The 19,773-nt window shown below is 35.9% G+C and overlaps 1 protein-coding gene across 2 annotated transcripts in view; it reads left to right on the top strand.

Moving 5' to 3' along the window:
- Positions 1-301: 301 nt before the first annotated feature.
- Positions 302-19,773, top strand: part of LOC131044935 (uncharacterized) — a 67,428-nt gene continuing 47,956 nt past the window's right edge. The window contains exons 1-10 of one of the 2 annotated variants that reach the window (XM_057978415.2): positions 302-579; positions 727-1,386; positions 2,177-2,400; positions 2,583-2,663; positions 2,856-2,990; positions 3,340-3,461; positions 4,228-4,530; positions 4,875-4,986; positions 5,230-5,335; positions 5,451-5,561. In XM_057978415.2, the coding sequence (XP_057834398.2) occupies positions 532-579; positions 727-1,386; positions 2,177-2,400; positions 2,583-2,663; positions 2,856-2,990; positions 3,340-3,461; positions 4,228-4,530; positions 4,875-4,986; positions 5,230-5,335; positions 5,451-5,561 (1,902 nt within the window). In that variant the 5' untranslated portion in view covers positions 302-531. Of the gene's footprint in view, positions 580-726; positions 1,387-2,176; positions 2,401-2,582; positions 2,664-2,855; positions 2,991-3,339; positions 3,462-4,227; positions 4,531-4,874; positions 4,987-5,229; positions 5,336-5,450; positions 5,562-19,773 lie in introns of those variants that run through there. The other variant, XM_057978416.2, reaches the window with a different exon arrangement.

Raw genomic sequence — 19,773 nt, 5'->3', positions numbered from 1 at the left:
ACTGATTTTCTTCTATTATAAGATATCTCTCGACATATTTTACATATATTTTTTAAATATAAATATCCTAGTAAATATATTATTTAAAAGAAACAAATCCAAAACAAATGAAATGATGCACTTTTCTTTCCCTTCTCGTTGGTGTATGTGACGTGAAAATAGTTTTTAACCTTTACATCAAGAAAAGCTAGTAAAAGTTAAAATAGGGAACTGTAAATGTGTAAAATAAAAACTTTAACAAACATGACCGTTGATATATGAAAGCTGGAACCCAGAAACTATAGTCTCCAGCTAAAGCGAAGTTATAAGAAATTATTATAATTTGAAAATCGTCAAAAAGAGCCGTTCCAAAGGAATCCGTAATGCCCTGCTCTTATTCATCACAGAAATTGAACAAGGCAGAGTGTACAGGCCATTATTTGATTCAACGAAAAACCTGCTAATTGCAGTGGCAGTTAACACGGATTGAAACCGAGATTTTGGTTTCTGGGGCTTCACAATATATCGGCTTTTACGGACAAGAAGAAGAATATGTTTACTGAAGGCCTAGATGAGACTGCTCTCAATTGGGTCCGAGAGGTAAGTGTTCCAGACTAAACCATATTTCCATTTCTTGCAATTTTGTTTTAGCTCTGACTAAACAGTGTGTGGAATTTGGAACACCCAGTTTATTTTTCATTGAAATGGTTGATATGCTGATTAAAGACGTTTGATTGAGGCCAACAGGGTGTGGATGTCCAACCCACTTTATATTCCTCTGAAAATATCAGCCCCAACCTTGCATCTGATCCACTGATATATAATGCTGCATCTATTGGTAAGGCCGGGAACTGGGGACTTCCTTCCACAAAATTGCCACCCATTCACTACCGTTCAGGGTTTCTTGGCCCACCTCTTATTTCCACACATTTGGAGGGCAGTGTTGTGTTGGACGTGGATGACGATGAGAGTGTCGGCTCTGCCCCGGAGCATGGCCTTTATTATTCATCTGGCGAGGATGGGGATTCTGTCGAGTCTGATCTGCAAGAAGATCCTCTTTTGCATCATGGTTATATAGGGGGTGCTGGGCATGGGGTTTATATGACTGGGGATCCTAAACCATCGCAAGAAACCACATATGAGTATAACTGCCGGTATAGGTATGATCGACTGCAGAAATCGAGTCCAGACCCTGTTTCTGTGTTGGAATCTAGGAGTGGTCATGGTGGAGCAAAGAGGAATGTAGACCCTACTCAACATGGAGAATCTTTAGCTGCATCTTCGGAGGATATTGGAAGTCCTGAGGAATTGCCCAGGGAGAATGAGGAAAATTCCACTTTCTATCGGGAAGAGAAGTGCGCTCAACCGACTACTGGCTTTGTAGAAAAGAGACAAGAAGATAAAGAGGTTAGCAAAAGTTATCCCTCCTTTTCTGATCGCTGTACCTATTCCTGTTGGAGACAAATGTGTGTTTGATTACATCTGATTGCATTTGTTTTCAATCAGAAATTAGAATTGTTGTTTCAAATGTCTGAAGCAATTTGACCTAACGCACAAATAAAGGCTCTGGGTCAAAGGTGGATGTGGATATATACTGATTTTTTGTTTGATAAAAAGTGCTTTTTCACTGATTTTTTTTTGAAAAAATGTGCTTATAAACTTATATTTTGTTTGAGACAAAGTGCTTGGTCACGTGGCCATTTGTATGCAATTACAAACTTACGGTTACTCCCTGACATGCCATGAAGTCTTTTCACCTACACACATAAAATAGGTTTTGAGGTGGATCGGAATATGATCGTGATCGTCTGATCATTTGTTTGCAATCGCAAACTTAGTGTTACTATTTGGAACACCGTGTCAACATATTAACTACACACATAGTTAGGATTTGGGTTTGTTTCAAAGTACAGGGAGCCAATGTCTAGATCATTTCAGCAATGTCAAGATTTTCCTTTTACCCTGGTTTGCAACAAGGGTCGTGTCTTCAAAATAAGATCAATTTTTAGTAGTATTTCCATGCAGGAGATGATCCAATGTAGCATTCATGAAGCCAAACTATGGCTACAGTGTGATGTGAAAGATCAAGTATTTTGCATACCTTCCTCACATTCGCCATTCAATGTGTTAATCATGGTCAATCCATTAATTTTCATTTGATTATGATTTGCTAGGTTACTCTCATGTTTGTTTGTAGGAATTTCACATTCCTGAACCCCAACCCAGGAGCTTGTCAGAAACAGGAACACCAAGTGCACCACCAATGTTTGCACCTGAAAATGAAATAACAGAAGAAAGTGCTCTTAAGACAGAGTCAAATAATAGCTGGAGACAGAGTTCAAGAAAGTCAAGCCCACTGCATGACATACATACAGATCAAAAGCATTTCAGTGTACCGGAACCAAACGATAAATGTACAGGGTAACTAATTAGTGAACTCCCACATTTTTTCTTGATCATGTACTCATAGAATCTAAATGACCAGGTTGGCATGCTCTGAATAAGCGATGATAAGCATAAAGCTTTGAATTAATTGGTATTAGAGTTATGACTTGCTAACGAAGGAAGATGAAATTCTCAATTGACAGTTTGTTTATTTTCAGGTCTTCTTGTGAGGAAGGGGAAGTGCAGACTTCATGTAGACAAACTAATTCCTTTTTAAGTCCCCCAACTTTTTATGTTAGGTGAGTTGCTTTCTTTTCAAATTTCATTCCTTGCTACTAAAGCCATCATGGACTTTTAGAAATTCAATATATGTAGTTCATATGCATGTATAGTATGCATAGCTGTCTTTGTCTTGACTACTTATTCACTTCACTACATAAAATCATTCTATTTGTTTTGTTTGAGAAGGTGATTATGTTTTTGTGTTACAGTGGCCATGGTGCTTGGCAGGCTTTTCTTGCGTATGAAGCATGTATCAGACTGTGTTTGCGTGCATGGGCCACAGGCTGCATGGAGGCTCCAGAGTTCCTGAATGACGAGTGTGCTGTTTTGCGTAATGCTTTTGGGTATGTTGTATCAATAGTGTTGCATTTTTTCTGTTTTGTCTCTTTCTGAAATATATGATATCAATTTTATTATTATTTTATTATATGATATAAAAAACCTAAAATCATAGAGGCCCCAGAATTCATTAAACCTCTATAACAACTTTTTTGATTGAATTCCAGACGATTAATTTTGATGTATAATCTTCGTGTGCAAACTGCAATTACTTTTAACAAACACAATCACATTACGTGATAAGTCATAAAATGAAGATTTTCTTTTAACTGTCCATGCTTGGTGGGTTTAATGGTCATCACATACTTGCAATGATGGTTAATTTCCTAATTTTTATTTCTGGGGATCATGCAGATTGCAAAAAGTCTTGTTGCAACCAGAAGAAGAATTATTGATGACTGGACCCATTTCTAGTTCTATGGAGGAGACTACTGCACCTAGGCACAAAAAAACTGTGGAGAAAATTAAGGTGGAAGGTATGGCTTTAATCTCATTTAAAGCTAAGTTGGTTTGGATGGGATTGCAGTGGGTGTTGATGGGGAGTCCTGTTAAGTATTAAGCTATGATAGCATCCAATTTATTAGATACATGAATTTATTGAAAACCTAAGAACATTGGGATTTATCAAGTTCAACAATATTCATTCTCTAAATTCCTATTCTAAATCATTTTGGAAATGATAAGTTTTGGAGCAACTCTATCAATAATTTAAGTTAATATGATAAATGGGTGTTTTTTTCCCCTTTTAGATGTATGTGTTTTCCTTATGAGTGGATTCAAAATTTGGCTGTTCCTTGGGCTTGGGCCATCGAAGAGATGAGCTGTTCAATTCTCATTAGCTTTGCTGGTTTGCATAAGGTGTTGCAAATGGCTCTTGCTAGGGATTCCCTTTCTCCGACTTGTAAAATATTGCATTATGATAGCATCAAATTTATTATATACATGAGGATTTTGGGACTAAGAATAGTCAACATTATTTATCCTCTAAAATTCTATTCCTAATCGGTTCGAAAAATTGGAAATTAAAAAATTTATTAATAAGTTTTGGAAGGGCTTTTCAATAATTTAAAATAATATGAAAAATGTGTGTTCATTATCTTTCTTTTCAGAAGTAAGTGTTTTTTGTAAAATAATATCCAAAATTTGCCTGTTTTTCACAATCAAGTGTGTTTTCACACTTTGGATGCATAACATTTGGAGGGTGAAATCTAATCCAAGGACTGTATACTGGTGTGAAAGCAGTGCATAGAGTGAAGATTAAGAGGGTGGTGCCTTCCAAATGCAATTTTCCATGTGCCGGACCAATCCTTGAACATTTTAAATCGCTGCGTAAACATTTTTCTAACATGCGATCATCTCTTTCGGCTGGATGGGCAGCAATGAAAACAGTTCATGTTGTATCAAATGCACCTCATCATTCGACCTACTCACAACGTGGTGCTGCGTATATGCAAGCTGGAGCACAGTATGTACGACAATTATCTGGAATAATAAAAGCAGGTGTGAATACACTTTGCAACAGCAAACCTTCAGAAACAACACAAGGTACGAGTTTTTCATATTCTCTTTTAGCATGAAATAGTTTTCAGCCGCATTGTTTAAAATCCTGTTTTGCATGGGTTCAAAATAAGGAAATTTTATGTTTGCTTCCTTTTTATATTGCTGACCACTTGGAACTTAATACACTTGTTTACACAGATCTTGTAAGTACGGATTTTTTCTCATACAGTTTCTAATGAAATTGAAAAAATATGTTTTCTTTCTTATTGTTTCCAAAACACCATTTTAAATTTTGGAGCATAAACTGCACTTCAATTTATTTATTTCTGAAATGACCAATAGACTTATCCATGATATTCAATTGGTCTGTTTGTATTTTTTTTATACAGAAACCTTTTCATGCTTGCTTCAGCTAAAGAGCTTAATTGAAGAAGAAGCTTCATTGATGCAGCCCGGGTCATCTGTGTGGATGCAACCGGGATCTGGTGATAATCATATGTTGTAAGAGGACTTGCCCTCTCTCTAATTTTCTCTTACAAGCAGTCTTTCTTTTGTCAACCTTTTTATTTACAAAACTTCCGTAAATCGCATGTTATATTTCTTTTATATTAATTTGAAAACATGCATTAACTCAAGTAACTTTCCAAAGATTCAAAAGGAGTATTCTCTTTCACAACTTTTGCATTTTTTTCAATTGTTCCAAGATCTTTGTTTTATTTTGTGGTTTGTTTGTTCTGAATTCAGTTTTCCTGAGAGCCAAGGAGATGTTCTTATAGTGGAGGTTCAAGATTGCAAGGGAAATGCTTATGGTCGAAGTTGGATAAAGATCTCTTCTATAACCGATGATCCAGTATGTCCTCTCTTTAATGTTTATTTTTATAATTACATATTAGAATCTTTTGCAATCCAAACCTTTTATATATTTATATGTTTTCTTTAAAGAAAAGGTTTTGCCTTTCTTGCAGAATGATAAAATTCGCTGGTGGCCTATTTACAACGAAAAACATGAATGCGTGGGAAAGGTGCAACTCTCCATAACTAATATAAATACCTCTGGTGAAATGAGGTCAACAAAGGTACACAACAAATTCTAGTAATTGTGTTGTTTGGACTCTTATGCATCTATTGTAGTGTTGGAAATTGATCTCATGTAAAAAAATATATTGGTGCATCTTTTTAAGTTTTAACATTTTCAGAAAATGCATCAGGAAAATTAGAACTAAAAATTTATGGGGGAATCATATCAACCAAAATTGTGTGGTCCATTCTAATTCTTATCTTCACGAGAAGTTTGCATTTGTGTGTTAATATAAAAAAATGCCTATCTTTAGTAATCCTCATATATATCTATAGTTGCGATGATTATTTCAACAAGCCAAAAAGGAAAAGATTAAACATTTTAATCAAGCTATTTCTTGTAAAAATTTTAGACATGGTACTACAATAATGGTAGAAAAAAAAACCTTCTTGTTAAACTAAAATGTATAAAGGATTGCATTGGAGGTTTAGGAGATGGAGAATTGGTGAACTTGAGAAGACCAACAATGTAAGAATGAAGAAGGTGATTAATTTTGTTGGCTAATTATTCTAAAGTTCATCTATATGAGAGCAACGGGGTATGGATATTCGGTAATTGAAAATTTATAGGAAACTAGAGGAAGTCTAATGGAATGTGTCAAGTAGGTTGGTGTTGGTAGTGTGAGTTGGGGGAAAAATTGAGTAAAAATAAAGTAAGATAAGAGTAAGAAAGATAATGAAAGAATTGCCATAGGATATTGACAAAGATCATAGTGATAAAATAATATCAGCAGAAGAACTTAGAATTGGACAAGCAAGATTCAATCACAATAAAGTGGGTACTAATTAACTAAAGGTTCACTAAAGCTTGATCCATTGATTGAAAATTTATGGGAAACTTTAGGAAACTTTATGGGAAATTTATGGGTACTAATTGAAAATTTATAGGAAAGTAGAGGAAGTCTAATGGAATGTGTCAAGTAGGTTGGTGTTGGTAGTGTGAGTTGGGGGAAAAATTGAGTAAAAATAAAGTAAGATAAGAGTAAGAAAGATAATGAAAGAATTGCCATAGGATATTGACAAAGGTCATAGTGATAAAACAATATCAGTAGAAGAACTTAGAATTGGACAAGCAAGATTCAATCACAATAAAGTGGGTACTAATTAACTAAAGGTTCACTAAAGCTTGATCCATTGATTGAAAATTTATGGGAAACTAGAGGAAGTCTAATGGAATATGTCAAGTAGAGGTTGGTGTTAGTCTAGACTCTAGAGTGAGTTGGAGGAAAAATTGAGTAAAAATAAAGCAACATAAGAGTAAGAAAGATAATGAAAGAATTGCCATATGATATTGAGAAAGATCACAATGATAAAATAATTTTAGCAAGATTCAACACAACAAGGTGGGTACTTATTAATTAAAGCCACTATAACTAGAGCTTGATCCATTGATTGCAAATAAAACCTTGCATTGGAAGAGGAAGAGTACCCAACTAATTGCATGTTGTCTTAGATATAACTAGATCAAGACCTAAGGGAGGGTATTCAATTGACTTTTTGGCTATAGGTAAATCAAGAAAGATAAATCAAGATCAAAGGGAGAGATCTCAACCAACATATTCTCTCCAATACTCAAGTGATAATGTATGTGGATTTGAAAAAGAGTTCTCAACCTTGCAAGTACATTTATGAAAGAGTGCAGATTAGAGTTTTCGAAGGTCAAGCGTCAATTGTGTAATTGTGTGGACCCATTGATGAGAGGGATTAAAGTGTATTTCTCTAGTTTAGATGATTTTGATATGTATCATATTGTTTTCATGACAAAATTGAAGCTTGTTGTAATGCCCCCTTTTTGGGATCACCTTCTACTTTGCCCTAAATGCACAAATCTAGAATGAAACAAGGGCAAACATAGTTAGGGATATGATCTTCATTGAAGAATAAGATGGGATAAGCCTATTTTTTTGAAACCCTCAATGAGATTAGAAAACAGTGTAGATATAACTCATGAAATACATCCAATTCTAGGTTTAGGATATATGTGTGTATATATATATATTGATCTACACAACCAATATCAACAATTACATGGAAACTCAATCATAACGAGGGTAGAGTTGGAAGACATGATGAAGTGCCCTAGGCATTCTCTACCCTAGGCCCGACAACAAGACCTTATCCTCTGTGGCCTCATGTGGTCCTTAACCAATGGTCCTCAATGATCATCATGAGGTGGCATACCTAGTGAGGGCTTTACATTGTTCCCCTCCATCATATCAACCTCTCACCTCTTCTGATCGATCCACTTTAACAAATGGTCCATGCGGAGATATTAGGGAAGCTCCAATAAGGTGCCTTTGACCCTCATCTAGTCATCATCCTAATACCTTAATGATTTTTCTCTTGTATTTTGAGCCATGGTGGAGAAGAGGGAAAAGATTGCAGAAATTGCTCCAAAAGCCATCGCTTCTTAGACCCAAAGACCGTACCCTTTGTACTCCTTTGGCCTCTATGGGCTCATCTTCTCCCACTTTGAGGTGGCATATCTAGAAGAATGCTCATACGTTGTACCCCTCGAGCAACGCTCTCACATCCTCCTTCACCATTGCCTATATATTTATTATATAGTATAAGTGATAAAGAATCAATGTACGTATTATGACAATAATTGGCTATTGCTGAACCCATTTATTAGATTGATATTAACAGTTTCACTAATAACATTAATTTGTATTGTATTGTTCAGATTGTTTTATGTTACTTATATTTTATTATATTACGTTTCAGTGTCGTGTTGCCTTGATAATATCTTACTCTATTAGCAATATTATATCAGATTTGGTTAACTGTACAAACCTCAGAATTTATTAACATCATTATATTATATTACACTAACCATATTACTATGTTAATATATGACTAAATTAATATATTGTATTATATTAATAGTGTTAGTAGTGTGTCATATTATATTGCCAGCACCTTATTAAATTAACAACATTGTATTATATTTACTGTATCATACCGTAATGTTTCCCAGTCAGTATGACTGGGACCACGTTGGTCTTCCGTGTTCCTATTTTTCCTGTCTCCCGTATTCTCTTCCTTGTCCCCCCCCAAAAGTTCCTTTCCAACATGATCTGCTCAGCCTTCTTACACATGTAGATGCTGATGTGAAGGGATGTGTCACCCTGGGTGTTTTTTAATTTAAGTTTGTGTAACGGTATGCAGTGATGTTTAGTCATTACCTGATAAATGGTTATTTATTCATTATTTAATGATATGTTGCTGATAGAAACAAATGGATGATTAATCAGTACTAAATAAGTCTATTGATATTTAATTTTATTTTAATTTTTTTTTATTCTTTTGTATTTTAATTTTATTATTATTATTATTTATTACTAAATTATATTTCAAAGTGGGGACATTACACTTATGCCTTAGGGTGTGAGCTCAAAATGATGATAAAATGTACACAATGAAAAACAATCAATGATAAATTGTAATACTAGGCCCATTGATGAGAGGGATTGAAGTGTATTTGTCTAGTTTAAATGATTTTGATATGCATACTATCTTATTGTTTTTGTGTCAAACTTGAAGCTTGTGCCCTAAGGTGTGAGTTCTTTATGATGATAAAATGTGCACAACAAGAAACAAGCAATGATAAATTGTAATGCTAGGCCCATCAATGAGAATAATTCCTCTTTTCTAGAGAAATAAATGTTAAATTTGAACCAGAATAAATAGATAACAGAATACTAAAGACTAAACTTAAGAACAACATAAAGACAAGAACTTATCTTGGGAAAACCCTCCACCTGAGGGTGAAAAACCCAGCCCACTCAAAAATGAACTTTATTATATCTCTGAAAAATGGATACAACTGTTGATAGTTTCAGATTACTATCAATCTCAATAAGATAAGTTTTATTCTCTACAAATCATCATGACAATGAAGTCAAATGATACATCTCATATACATTCTATAAACCTTCATAAGATTGAAAACTCTGAACACATAAAGCATATAAAATTACTGATCTGACAGACTCCATACACACTATTCTCAACGTGCTACAAGACAAATGAGAAGCCGACCATATGACTATCCATCTGCCAAAAAAGAAGCTCGACAAAACTAGAAGAGTGATAAGAATCAAATGGCAAATGAAGAGACAACTCCATGAAGGAAGAAGAAAAGTCACCGACAGCCACATGGCTGACTCACCGACAGTTACAAAGAAATCTCACTGACAGTCACCATAGGAAATGAATAAACAACGAAGAACTTCGGTAGGAAAACGTATGCCAAAGAAGCGGTAAAAATGTAACGGAAGCCACCAAGACGGAGACAAGAAGAAGATAGCGATAAGAAATAAATAAGAGACATTACATTTTGAATCTCTATCGAAGCTATAACTTCAACACTCCCTCCTAGCAAGAGAGAGATCTTCTCTTCATTTCGTCATCTCATGACAGGTACATACAACTGCAACCAAAGAAAGTTAACAGAGTCTCATCACAAATTTTATTCAATAAAATTGTTATCTCAGCATAACAATATTCACCATAGCTACTCCTAGAGGGTGAATGAAAACAGAAATAAAAATTATAAAGTCATACACATGACTTCCACCATAGCTACTCCCAAAGGGTGGATCAAGGGATTTCACCTCGAACTTCTCTCGCAGAGAAGAACTCATTAATCAAGGGATTTCACCTTGAACTTCTCTCGCAGAGAAGAACTCATTAGTCAAGGGATTTCACCTCAAACTTCTCTCGCAGCGAAGAACTCATTAACAATAAGCAAATAATCAATAAAGCTGAGACTCTCTCTCAGCAAGAGCTTCATTCTCCACAATGCCAAGCTTATCTCGGAAGTAACAGAACTTCACTCTCCGAAGTAGCTTGGTGAGAGTGTCTGTTGTCTGCTCTTCTGTAGAAATATACTTGAGTTCAACTGCTTTTCGCTAAACCATGTCTCTCAAGTAATGATATTTAATTTCCACATGTTTGGATCTATCATGAAAAACTGGATTAACTGAAAGCTTCACACAACTTTGATTATCACAAATAATCACAGTAGGTTTCAAAGGCTGCCCAAACAAGCCTGTAAGTAATTTTCGAAGCCACACAACTTCTCTTGCAGCCACACAGGCTGCAACATATTCTGCTTCAGTTGTACTTTGTACAACACAAGATTGTTTCCTACTGGATCAGGAAATCATAGTTGAACCTAGGCTAGAACAACCTGAAGTGCTTTTTCTGTCAGGCACACAACCTGCTCAATCTGAATCTAAAAACCCCTGCAAGTTCAGATCTACACAAGAAGAAAATTTTAAGCCAAATCCAATTGCACCACGTACATATCTCAATATGTGTTTGGCTGCCACAAAGTGAATATGCCTTGGTTCACACATGAACTGACTCAAGGTATTAATTGCATAGCATATATCAGGCCTTGTGTTAATCAAGTACATTAAAGAGCCAATTAATTGCCTGTACATAGTAGGATCAACTAAATCTGAATTTGCTGCATCATCATGTAATTTTTTCAGATTTACCTCCATAGGAGTCGCCATAGACTTACACTCTTAACGTGTCAAACCTTTTCAAAATATCAATTGCATATTTTCCTCATCTCAATATGATTTCATTGGGTCTTTGCCATATTTCAAGTCCAAGAAAATAATGTAACAAGCCAAGATCTTTCATTTCAAATTCTGAAGCTAACTCCTTGCATTTGACAATGAGATCATCATTACCAGTGAGAAATAAATCATCAACATATAGCACTAAAATCAGCACCTTGTCATCACATACCTTGAAGTACAAATTTGGATCAGCATCATTCTTTAGAAAGCCCAAGCTCAAAAGATAGTGATCTATCCTCTCATACCAAGCACGGGGGGCTTTTAAGGCCTTTTTCAGCCTGCATACATGAGAGTTTCTATCATGAATAACAAAGCCCTTTGGCTGCTCAATGTAAACCTCTTCAATTTTACCATTCACGAAGGCTGTTTTCACATCCATTTAATAAAGTTTCCAACCCTTAACAGCTGCAACAACTATGATAGTCTTGATAGAAGTGTAATGAGCTGTAGGTGCAAAGGTTTCTTCGAAGTCTATGCCTTCCTTTAGGGAAAAACCTCTAGCTACAAATCTGGCCTTGAACTTTTCTATACTTCCATCAGCGGCATGTTTGATTTTGAACAACCACTTAGAAGAAACCACTGATTTGTTTTTAGTTCTTGGAACAATATCCCATACATCATTTTTCATAATAGATTTATATTCCTCCATCATGGCATCCTTCCACACTGTTTGATTTAAAGCCTCTTCAACACTTGAGAGCTCGGATGCTATGATATGACTCATCAAAGATACATAGCCAACAAACTTGTGAGGTCTCTTACTTTCTCTGAAAGTACCACGATGGGCTGCATATTTTTCAGCCTCTTCCATAGTGTGCCTAGCCCATAGAGGTCTTTTCTAATGAGTTGAACTATTACTGGAGCCTGTTGTTGTGACTATAGAATCAACTAGATCAATTGGATCAGCTGGATCAGCTGAATCAGCAGGATCTTCTAAATCAGTATACTCCCTCTAAATGTCTGAAGATAGATTCGGATCAGGTGTATCTATATCTTGAGGATGCTCAAGATCTTCATCAGATTCCAAGTTAGACTCTTTGGATTTCTTGCAAGCTAAATCTTCATCAAAAGAAACATCTCTGCTGATTGCAATCTGTTTTTGACCTGGAATGTAGATTCTATATGCTTTTGAAGATTCACCATAACCAACAAAGATGCCTTTCTTGCCTGAGGGTTCTAATTTAGTTCTTTTCTCTTTTGGAACATGAATATAAACGGGGTATCCAAAGATTCTGAAATAACTAACATCTAGTTTGACACCTGTAAAAGCTTCTTCTGGAGTCAAGTTGACTAGAATCCGATGAGGACTACGGTTCTGAATGTGAACTACTATCCTGCAAGCCTTGACCCAAATAAATGTTTGAAGACTTTGGTCATGAATCATAGCTTTTGCTGCCTCAACAGTTGTCCTATTCTTTCTTTCAGCCATAGTTTTGTTGAGGATTATAAGGGACACAAAACTCCCTCTTAATCCCAGCTTCAACACAAAAGTTATGAAAAACACCAAAAACATATTCTCCATTATTACATCTAAGAACTTTTATTTTCTTGCTAGATAAATTTTCAACTAGAGCTTTGAACTCTTTAAATCTGGACAACACTTCATCAGACTCTTTAGACTTAAGAAAGTAAATCCAACACTTACGTGAAAAATCATCAATGAAGGTGACATAATACCAAAAACCACTAAGAGAAGCAATTGATATAGGTCCACATAAATCAGAATGAATTAATTCTAGAACATCCTTTGCCCTACTTTCACTACTATGAAAGGTGCTCTTAATGTTCTTACCTAAAGCACACCCCTTGCAAACACCTTCATGATTCCTTGCAAACACCACCATGATTTTGATTCAGCTTTGGAAGACCATTGACAACCTTCTCCATTGCAGACAAAGTTTTGAAATTTAAATGACCAAATCTTTTATGCCACAGCTCACTTGAACTTGAAGAATCATGAGCTAAGACTTGAATGAGATGAACTGAAAGTTTATAAAGACTATCATGACGAACACCAATAACATGAGCTGATTGAATACTTGAGTTCTTCTTCCATGCAAGTACTTTTCCATCAGCAAAAGCAACATGATAACCTTTGTCTTCTAATGCAGAAATAGAAATCAGATTACTCTTAATACTAGGAACAAATAGTACATCACTTAAATGAAGAGGAATACCAGAGTCCAATTGAAAAGAAGTAGAACCAACACCCTTCCCAGAATAGCAAGCATCATCACCAATGATAACTTGAAGATGATAGTCTTTTTCTTTCAAGTTAGAAAGGTATTCACGACAACCAGTGATATGACGAGATGCTCCACTATCTATCAACCACATATCACTGCTAGTAGGAACATTACTAGAAAGTGCAGAAATAAATAAGAATCCCTCAGAATTTTCACTTGACTCTTGTTGATTTTATGTTAATCTTAGCAATCAGATTGACAGTAAATAACAAAAAACACAAGAGAGACGCATAACACAGTGATACCCCTGGAAAACCTCCCTCTTGGAGGAAAAATCCAACAACAATAAGTGCAGATCTGATTAGATTATTCACAATAGCTTAATACATCTTCACCCAGCTAGGGCACAACACATAACTTATCTGATATAATGCAGATCAGATATCCAAACTTGATAATGACACCTAGCCTATGATTCAGTGGTCCTAGTTGAGGTTTGCTTGTCCTTGAGAGGGATCGCACAACAAGCACATGTATTTGACAGTATAGCATGTTCAGCAGCCTGGGAACAACTTCAGCAAACTTAGAATGATATTCGCCCAGCCTGATTCAAGTTCGATAGCCTAGAAATGTCTTCGCTCAGCCTTGAGATGTTGTTTCCAGCAGTAACATAAATTTGCTCTCCTTTAGATGAACTCACTGATAGAAGAACTTTAATTTGCTGACTTTGCAAGTGTTCTCTGCTCTAGGGTGATTCGCAGGTGTAGAGATTAGATGCATATGAGTGTGATAGATCTTATGCTTGATGTTCGCTAATCTCTAATCATACTTTGCTGATCATTGAAGTAATTCGCTTATGGCAAATAGGAATGTATTTGCTGAATGTGTGTCTTAGCAATTGCATTAGCATTACATATATATGAGACTCTAGCCATCAGTTTGCCTTAGGTTGGCTAAGAGTCTAAATTACAATACAAAAATATAAATTGGCGCTAAAACCAAATAACCCCACACGTTAGGCAAGATAGGGTTAACAAAATGTGCTAGGTGCAAGATAAACCCACAAGTTACATATGCATCATCACTCAAATATGGCCTGCCCTTAGGGTTCACAAATTACATTGATATCTATTTGGGCTCAGCCCAATTACAAGCTATCCAAATTGGGGCTCAACCCTAAACATTAATCAATTATATCAATACAATTAATTTTAAGGCCAAGGGCCACACTAAAATTAATTACGCTAGGGATTCGACCTAGCTACATTTCAACAACTCTCTTTGAGGAGAAGGATTCTCAACATTTGTAGCAGTTGCTTGAGGCTTTGACCTTGACACACAATCTTTGGCAAAGTGACCAAATTTGTCACACCTAAAACACTGAATTCTAGAAAGGTTCTTTCTCTTTTTCTTGACATCAGGGGCTGACTCAAAATTCTTGTCTCTAAATCTTTTGAAGTTACCTTTCTTTTCTTTCCCTTTAGATGTGTGAGCAGCTAGCACATGATCATCTTCATAATGAGATTTGTGACTATTGCCTCTTACTTCTTGTTTGCATTCTTCCTGGATGCAATCTGCCCTCAACCTATCAAATTTAGGAAGTTCATCTCTTCCACCTAATGCCTTGAATGAAGGATTCCCAAGAGTTGGGAAGTCCATTCATAGCTAACATAACCAAGTCTTTATCAACAAAAGTATCTCCAATTGCACTAAGCTGATCTTTTATCTTAGAAATCTTCATGAAATAAGAAGTAATAGATTCTCCTCTAGACATTTTCACATGCAGCAGTTGACGCCTCAGGGATAAAGCTCTGCTGGTGTTGTTGAATTCATAAAGATCCTTTAGAGTCTGAAACATTTCCTTAGCTGAATCCAACTTAGAGATGATAGGTACCAAATGATCCTTAACAGAATCAATCAGAATTTTCTTAGCCATGGTCCTATTCTTTCTCCATTGAACTTTCTCTGCATCAGCGGAAGGTTCTTCTACATCTTTCGAGACATAGTCAAGGAGATCATTCTCTTCTAGAGTGATCAGAATTCTAAATTTCCAAGAAGAGAAATTTGATGACCCATCTAGTCTATCTTCTACTTTCAATCCGTTCACCATTATGAATAACTTAGGCAAGCAAAAGAAAGAAATAAAGAACTTAAAGATTCTGGTTCTGGAACAATCTTCTAAACCCACTCTGATACCATGTTAAATTTGAATCAGAATAAATAGATAACAGAAAACTAAACTTAAGAACAACATAAACACAAGAACTTATCCTGGGAAAACCCTCCACCTGAGGGTGAAAAACCCAGCCCACTAAAAAATGAACTTATATCTCTGAAAAATGGATACAATTGTTGATAGTTTCAGATTACTATCAATCTCAATAAGATAAGTTTTATTTTCTACAAATCATCATGACAATGAAGTCAAATGATACATCTCATATACATTCTATAAACCTTCATAAGATTGAAAACTTTGAACAAATAAATCATATAAAATTACTGATCTGATAGACTTCATACACACTATTCTCAACGTGCTACAAGACAAATGAGAAGCCGACCATATGACTATCCATCTGCCAAAAAAGAAGCTCAACGAAACTAGAAGAGTGATAAGAATCAAATGGCAAATGAAGAGACAACTCCACGAAGGAAGAAGAAAAGTCACTGACAGTTACAAAGAAATCTCATCGACAGTCACCATAGCAAATGAATAAACAACGAATAACTTCAGTAGGAAAACGTATGCCAAAGAAGTGGTAAAAATGTAACGGAAGCCACCAAGACGGCGACAAGAAGAAGATAGCGATAAGAAATAAAAAAGAGACATTGCATCTTGATTCTCTATCGAAGCTATAACTTCAACAATAAAGGAATTGCAAAATTGAAAAGATAAAAGATTTTAAAAGTAAAAAATTTAAAGCATATTTGTCTTAGCTTAAGTGATATCTATTCTTTTTTCATGACAATTGAAGCTTGTGACCTAGGGTGATGATAAACTATCCACAAACAACAATGCCATGTGGGAGAAGTGTATTCTATATGGCATATTAGTAGTATATAGAGGATGTCTCTTATAATTAACTTATTAAGAACTACCATAATGTCTTGTTACAAGCTAGGGTTGTCGTTGCACCAAAAGTCAACCACTAGACTTATAGAATTCACAGGAGGCTGTTAAACCATGTCGCGAATCCCTGTGAGGGATGCTGGCCCACATCCAACATGTCTCACATAGTCTTTTAGATTGTGGGTAGAGTTATGGCTCAATTACAATAGTAGAGGCACAAGTAGGCATTCATGGGGTTAAAAAGACAGTGGAATAGAATGACCCAATACTATGATGTTTGTGTTTGTACTTGTAGGATCCCATCAAGTCTATCACATAAATAAAAGGCAAAGGTTGGAGGTATCGCTAAGCTTGGAAGAAGGGAAAAGGACCAAGTAGTACCAATAGGTCTAGGATACCACATTCTATGGTTGCTATGTGGGACAAAGATGAGGGTTTTTTGGTATTGTGCTTTGTGTTTTATGTTTATGAAGGCTCTAAGCCACCCAAAATCAAGGACAACCAAGGATTCTTGATAGCTTTGTGTAGCATCATGCCACCATATTTCTCTTTTCATTGTTGAAATGAAAAGGATATAGAATGAGAATAAAACAATTAATGTTTATTAAAATAGTGCAATAATTCACTCCAAAATTTGCTGGTCCTGAATAATTCAGCCAAGGAGGATCCTTAGAAGTTCATTAAAGTGGAGAAGCTTCTTACTTGATTCTCGTCTCTTGTGCATGGTTGTTTCTATGCGGAGAACCTTTTTTTTGCAAATTCAAGTGGTAAGGATCCTAGTAGCATCTTCAATTTTCTATTCGCTTGAATTCAATTGGCATGCAACCTCCAACAAGATAAATAGAAAGAATGAATGGAAAGAAGGGTTTTTGATGATGGAATGATCTAAAGGTTAAAGCTCACCAAAATGATCGATTTGTCCAGTGGTTGCCCCTAATGTCCTAAATCATTCCTAGTTGTGGTAAAATAATGATACAATGGGGTGATTGAACTCTTTGTTTTCCTCCTTAGGTTTTAGTTTCTCAAGGGAGTGGGGGAAACACAATTTTACATTCCAAAATGATTGACTAGTCCAGTGGTTGCCTCTAATGCCCAAATGTTCTACAATTGTGTTTGAACAGTATAATTGGGTAATTGTACACCTATCAAGTAGAAAATCATCGATGGGTGAATACCTTCTATGTAATTCAGTGACCAACAAGGCTCACCACAATAATTGACAAATCTAATGGTGTCCTTAGTAATCCAAATCATCCTTAATTAGAATCAATACACAACACCTAATGGGTCTAGATGTCATATCCTTGCTAGTATACAAGATCACAACCCTTGTAAGATATAATCACAGTCCTCAAAAAACTCAGATCATAGTCTTTGTAGCAATTAAGCTAGGGCTGACTGAGATTATAGAATAACAATTGAATTAAGGGCCAACTTTGTCAAGGAAATGAAATAAATAATTAATAGGAATTTATTCTAAGGCCGACCTTATAAATAATCTTGGGTGATGAAATTTATAGGAATTGATAAAGGGGCCGACCCATGTTTTAAAGGAATACAATTACCAGCAAAGGGCCGACTGAAGTTTATTGCAAACTGAGCAATTAAATAAGGGGGCTGACCCAGGCATAATAATCACCAGCGATTAAAACAGCTCTGGATGAAGAGTTGTGCCTTGGGAATTGAAGGATTGTGACTACCACACCTTGAAGATGTAAGAGGTAGGACAAATCAATTGGAGAAGGCGTCAATTGATCATCATAAGGAAGAAACGAATAAGAGCAAAAAATAAATATATTATAGCAGTATTTGATTGGAATTTAGGAAATAGAAACTAAAGAGCAGAAATTTATGTGTGAAAGTATGATATGAATTAATGAATTCAATATTTATTCTTGCTAAAATTATATAGTGATAATTGTAAGTAATTGCATTGTTTTCCAATTTGAGTATTGTTTCCTAGTTTAAGTAAAATTAATTGTATTTCTATTTTGATAAATATGAGATGACATATTCATTAGTAAGTTTATGTGTGAAAGTATGATATGAATTTATGAATGCAATATTTATTCTTTGCTGAAATTATATGGTGATAATTGTAAGTAATTGCATTTTTTAACAATTTGAGTGTTGTTTCCCAATTTAAGTGAAATTAGTTGTATTTCTATTTTGATAAATATGGGATGACATATTCATAGAGTTCATCTATTTTGAATTGGGTAGAAATGATTGCAAAACAGGAAGGCTGATCAACCTTACGAGTTCATGAGAGGTGAAGACCCGACATACTTGCCATCAAGTACATCACCCATAGGGGGTTAAGCCTCGTGGGTTGGGAGGTGTATGTGTGCTCACAGGCTTGGTCGAGGGAGGTAGTCTTCATACTCTTATCAAGCATGCCACCTGCTGGGGGTTAAGTCTCATGGGCTGGAAGGTGTATGTGTGCTCGCAGGCTTGGTCAAGGGAGGTAGTCTTCATACTCTTATCAAGCATGCCACATGTTGGGGGTTAAGCCTCATGGGCTGGGAGGCTGATTAGTGCTCCTAGGCTTGATCAAGGAGGATGGCCAACCTCCAAGGTGGACTAAGGGATGGGGTGGATCATTTTCCACCCATGCTCTCACAATACAGATAACCATTCTTGAGATTGTAGTTTGCGAAGTTTCTATATAATTCCTAATATGGTTACTATAAGAATATGCTTAGGATGATTATTAATGCTGTTGATCCCTAACCCTTGTGAAAATACTTGGCCTCATGGATTAGACCCGACATACTTGCCATCAAGTACATCACCCATAGGGGGTTAAGCCTCGTGGGTTGGGAGGTGTATGTGTGCTCACAGGCTTGGTCGAGGGAGGTAGTCTTCATACTCTTATCAAGCATGCCACCTGCTGGGGGTTAAGTCTCATGGGCTGGAAGGTGTATGTGTGCTCGCAGGCTTGGTCAAGGGAGGTAGTCTTCATACTCTTATCAAGCATGCCACATGTTGGGGGTTAAGCCTCATGGGCTGGGAGGCTGATTAGTGCTCCTAGGCTTGATCAAGGAGGATGGCCAACCTCCAAGGTGGACTAAGGGATGGGGTGGATCATTTTCCACCCATGCTCTCACAATACAGATAACCATTCTTGAGATTGTAGTTTGCGAAGTTTCTATATAATTCCTAATATGGTTACTATAAGAATATGCTTAGGATGATTATTAATGCTGTTGATCCCTAACCCTTGTGAAAATACTTGGCCTCATGGATTATATTTCAAATGTTGACCAACATTATTGCAAGACCTAAACCAAGATTTATATTGGAAAATAATTTTTAATTAGTAAGTTTGTATTTTAAATGAACTATATTT

This window comes from Cryptomeria japonica, chromosome 1, assembly GCF_030272615.1.
Source record: "Cryptomeria japonica chromosome 1, Sugi_1.0, whole genome shotgun sequence".
Lineage (NCBI taxonomy): Eukaryota > Viridiplantae > Streptophyta > Pinopsida > Cupressales > Cupressaceae > Cryptomeria > Cryptomeria japonica.
This window is presented reverse-complemented; position numbering and strand designations above follow the sequence as displayed.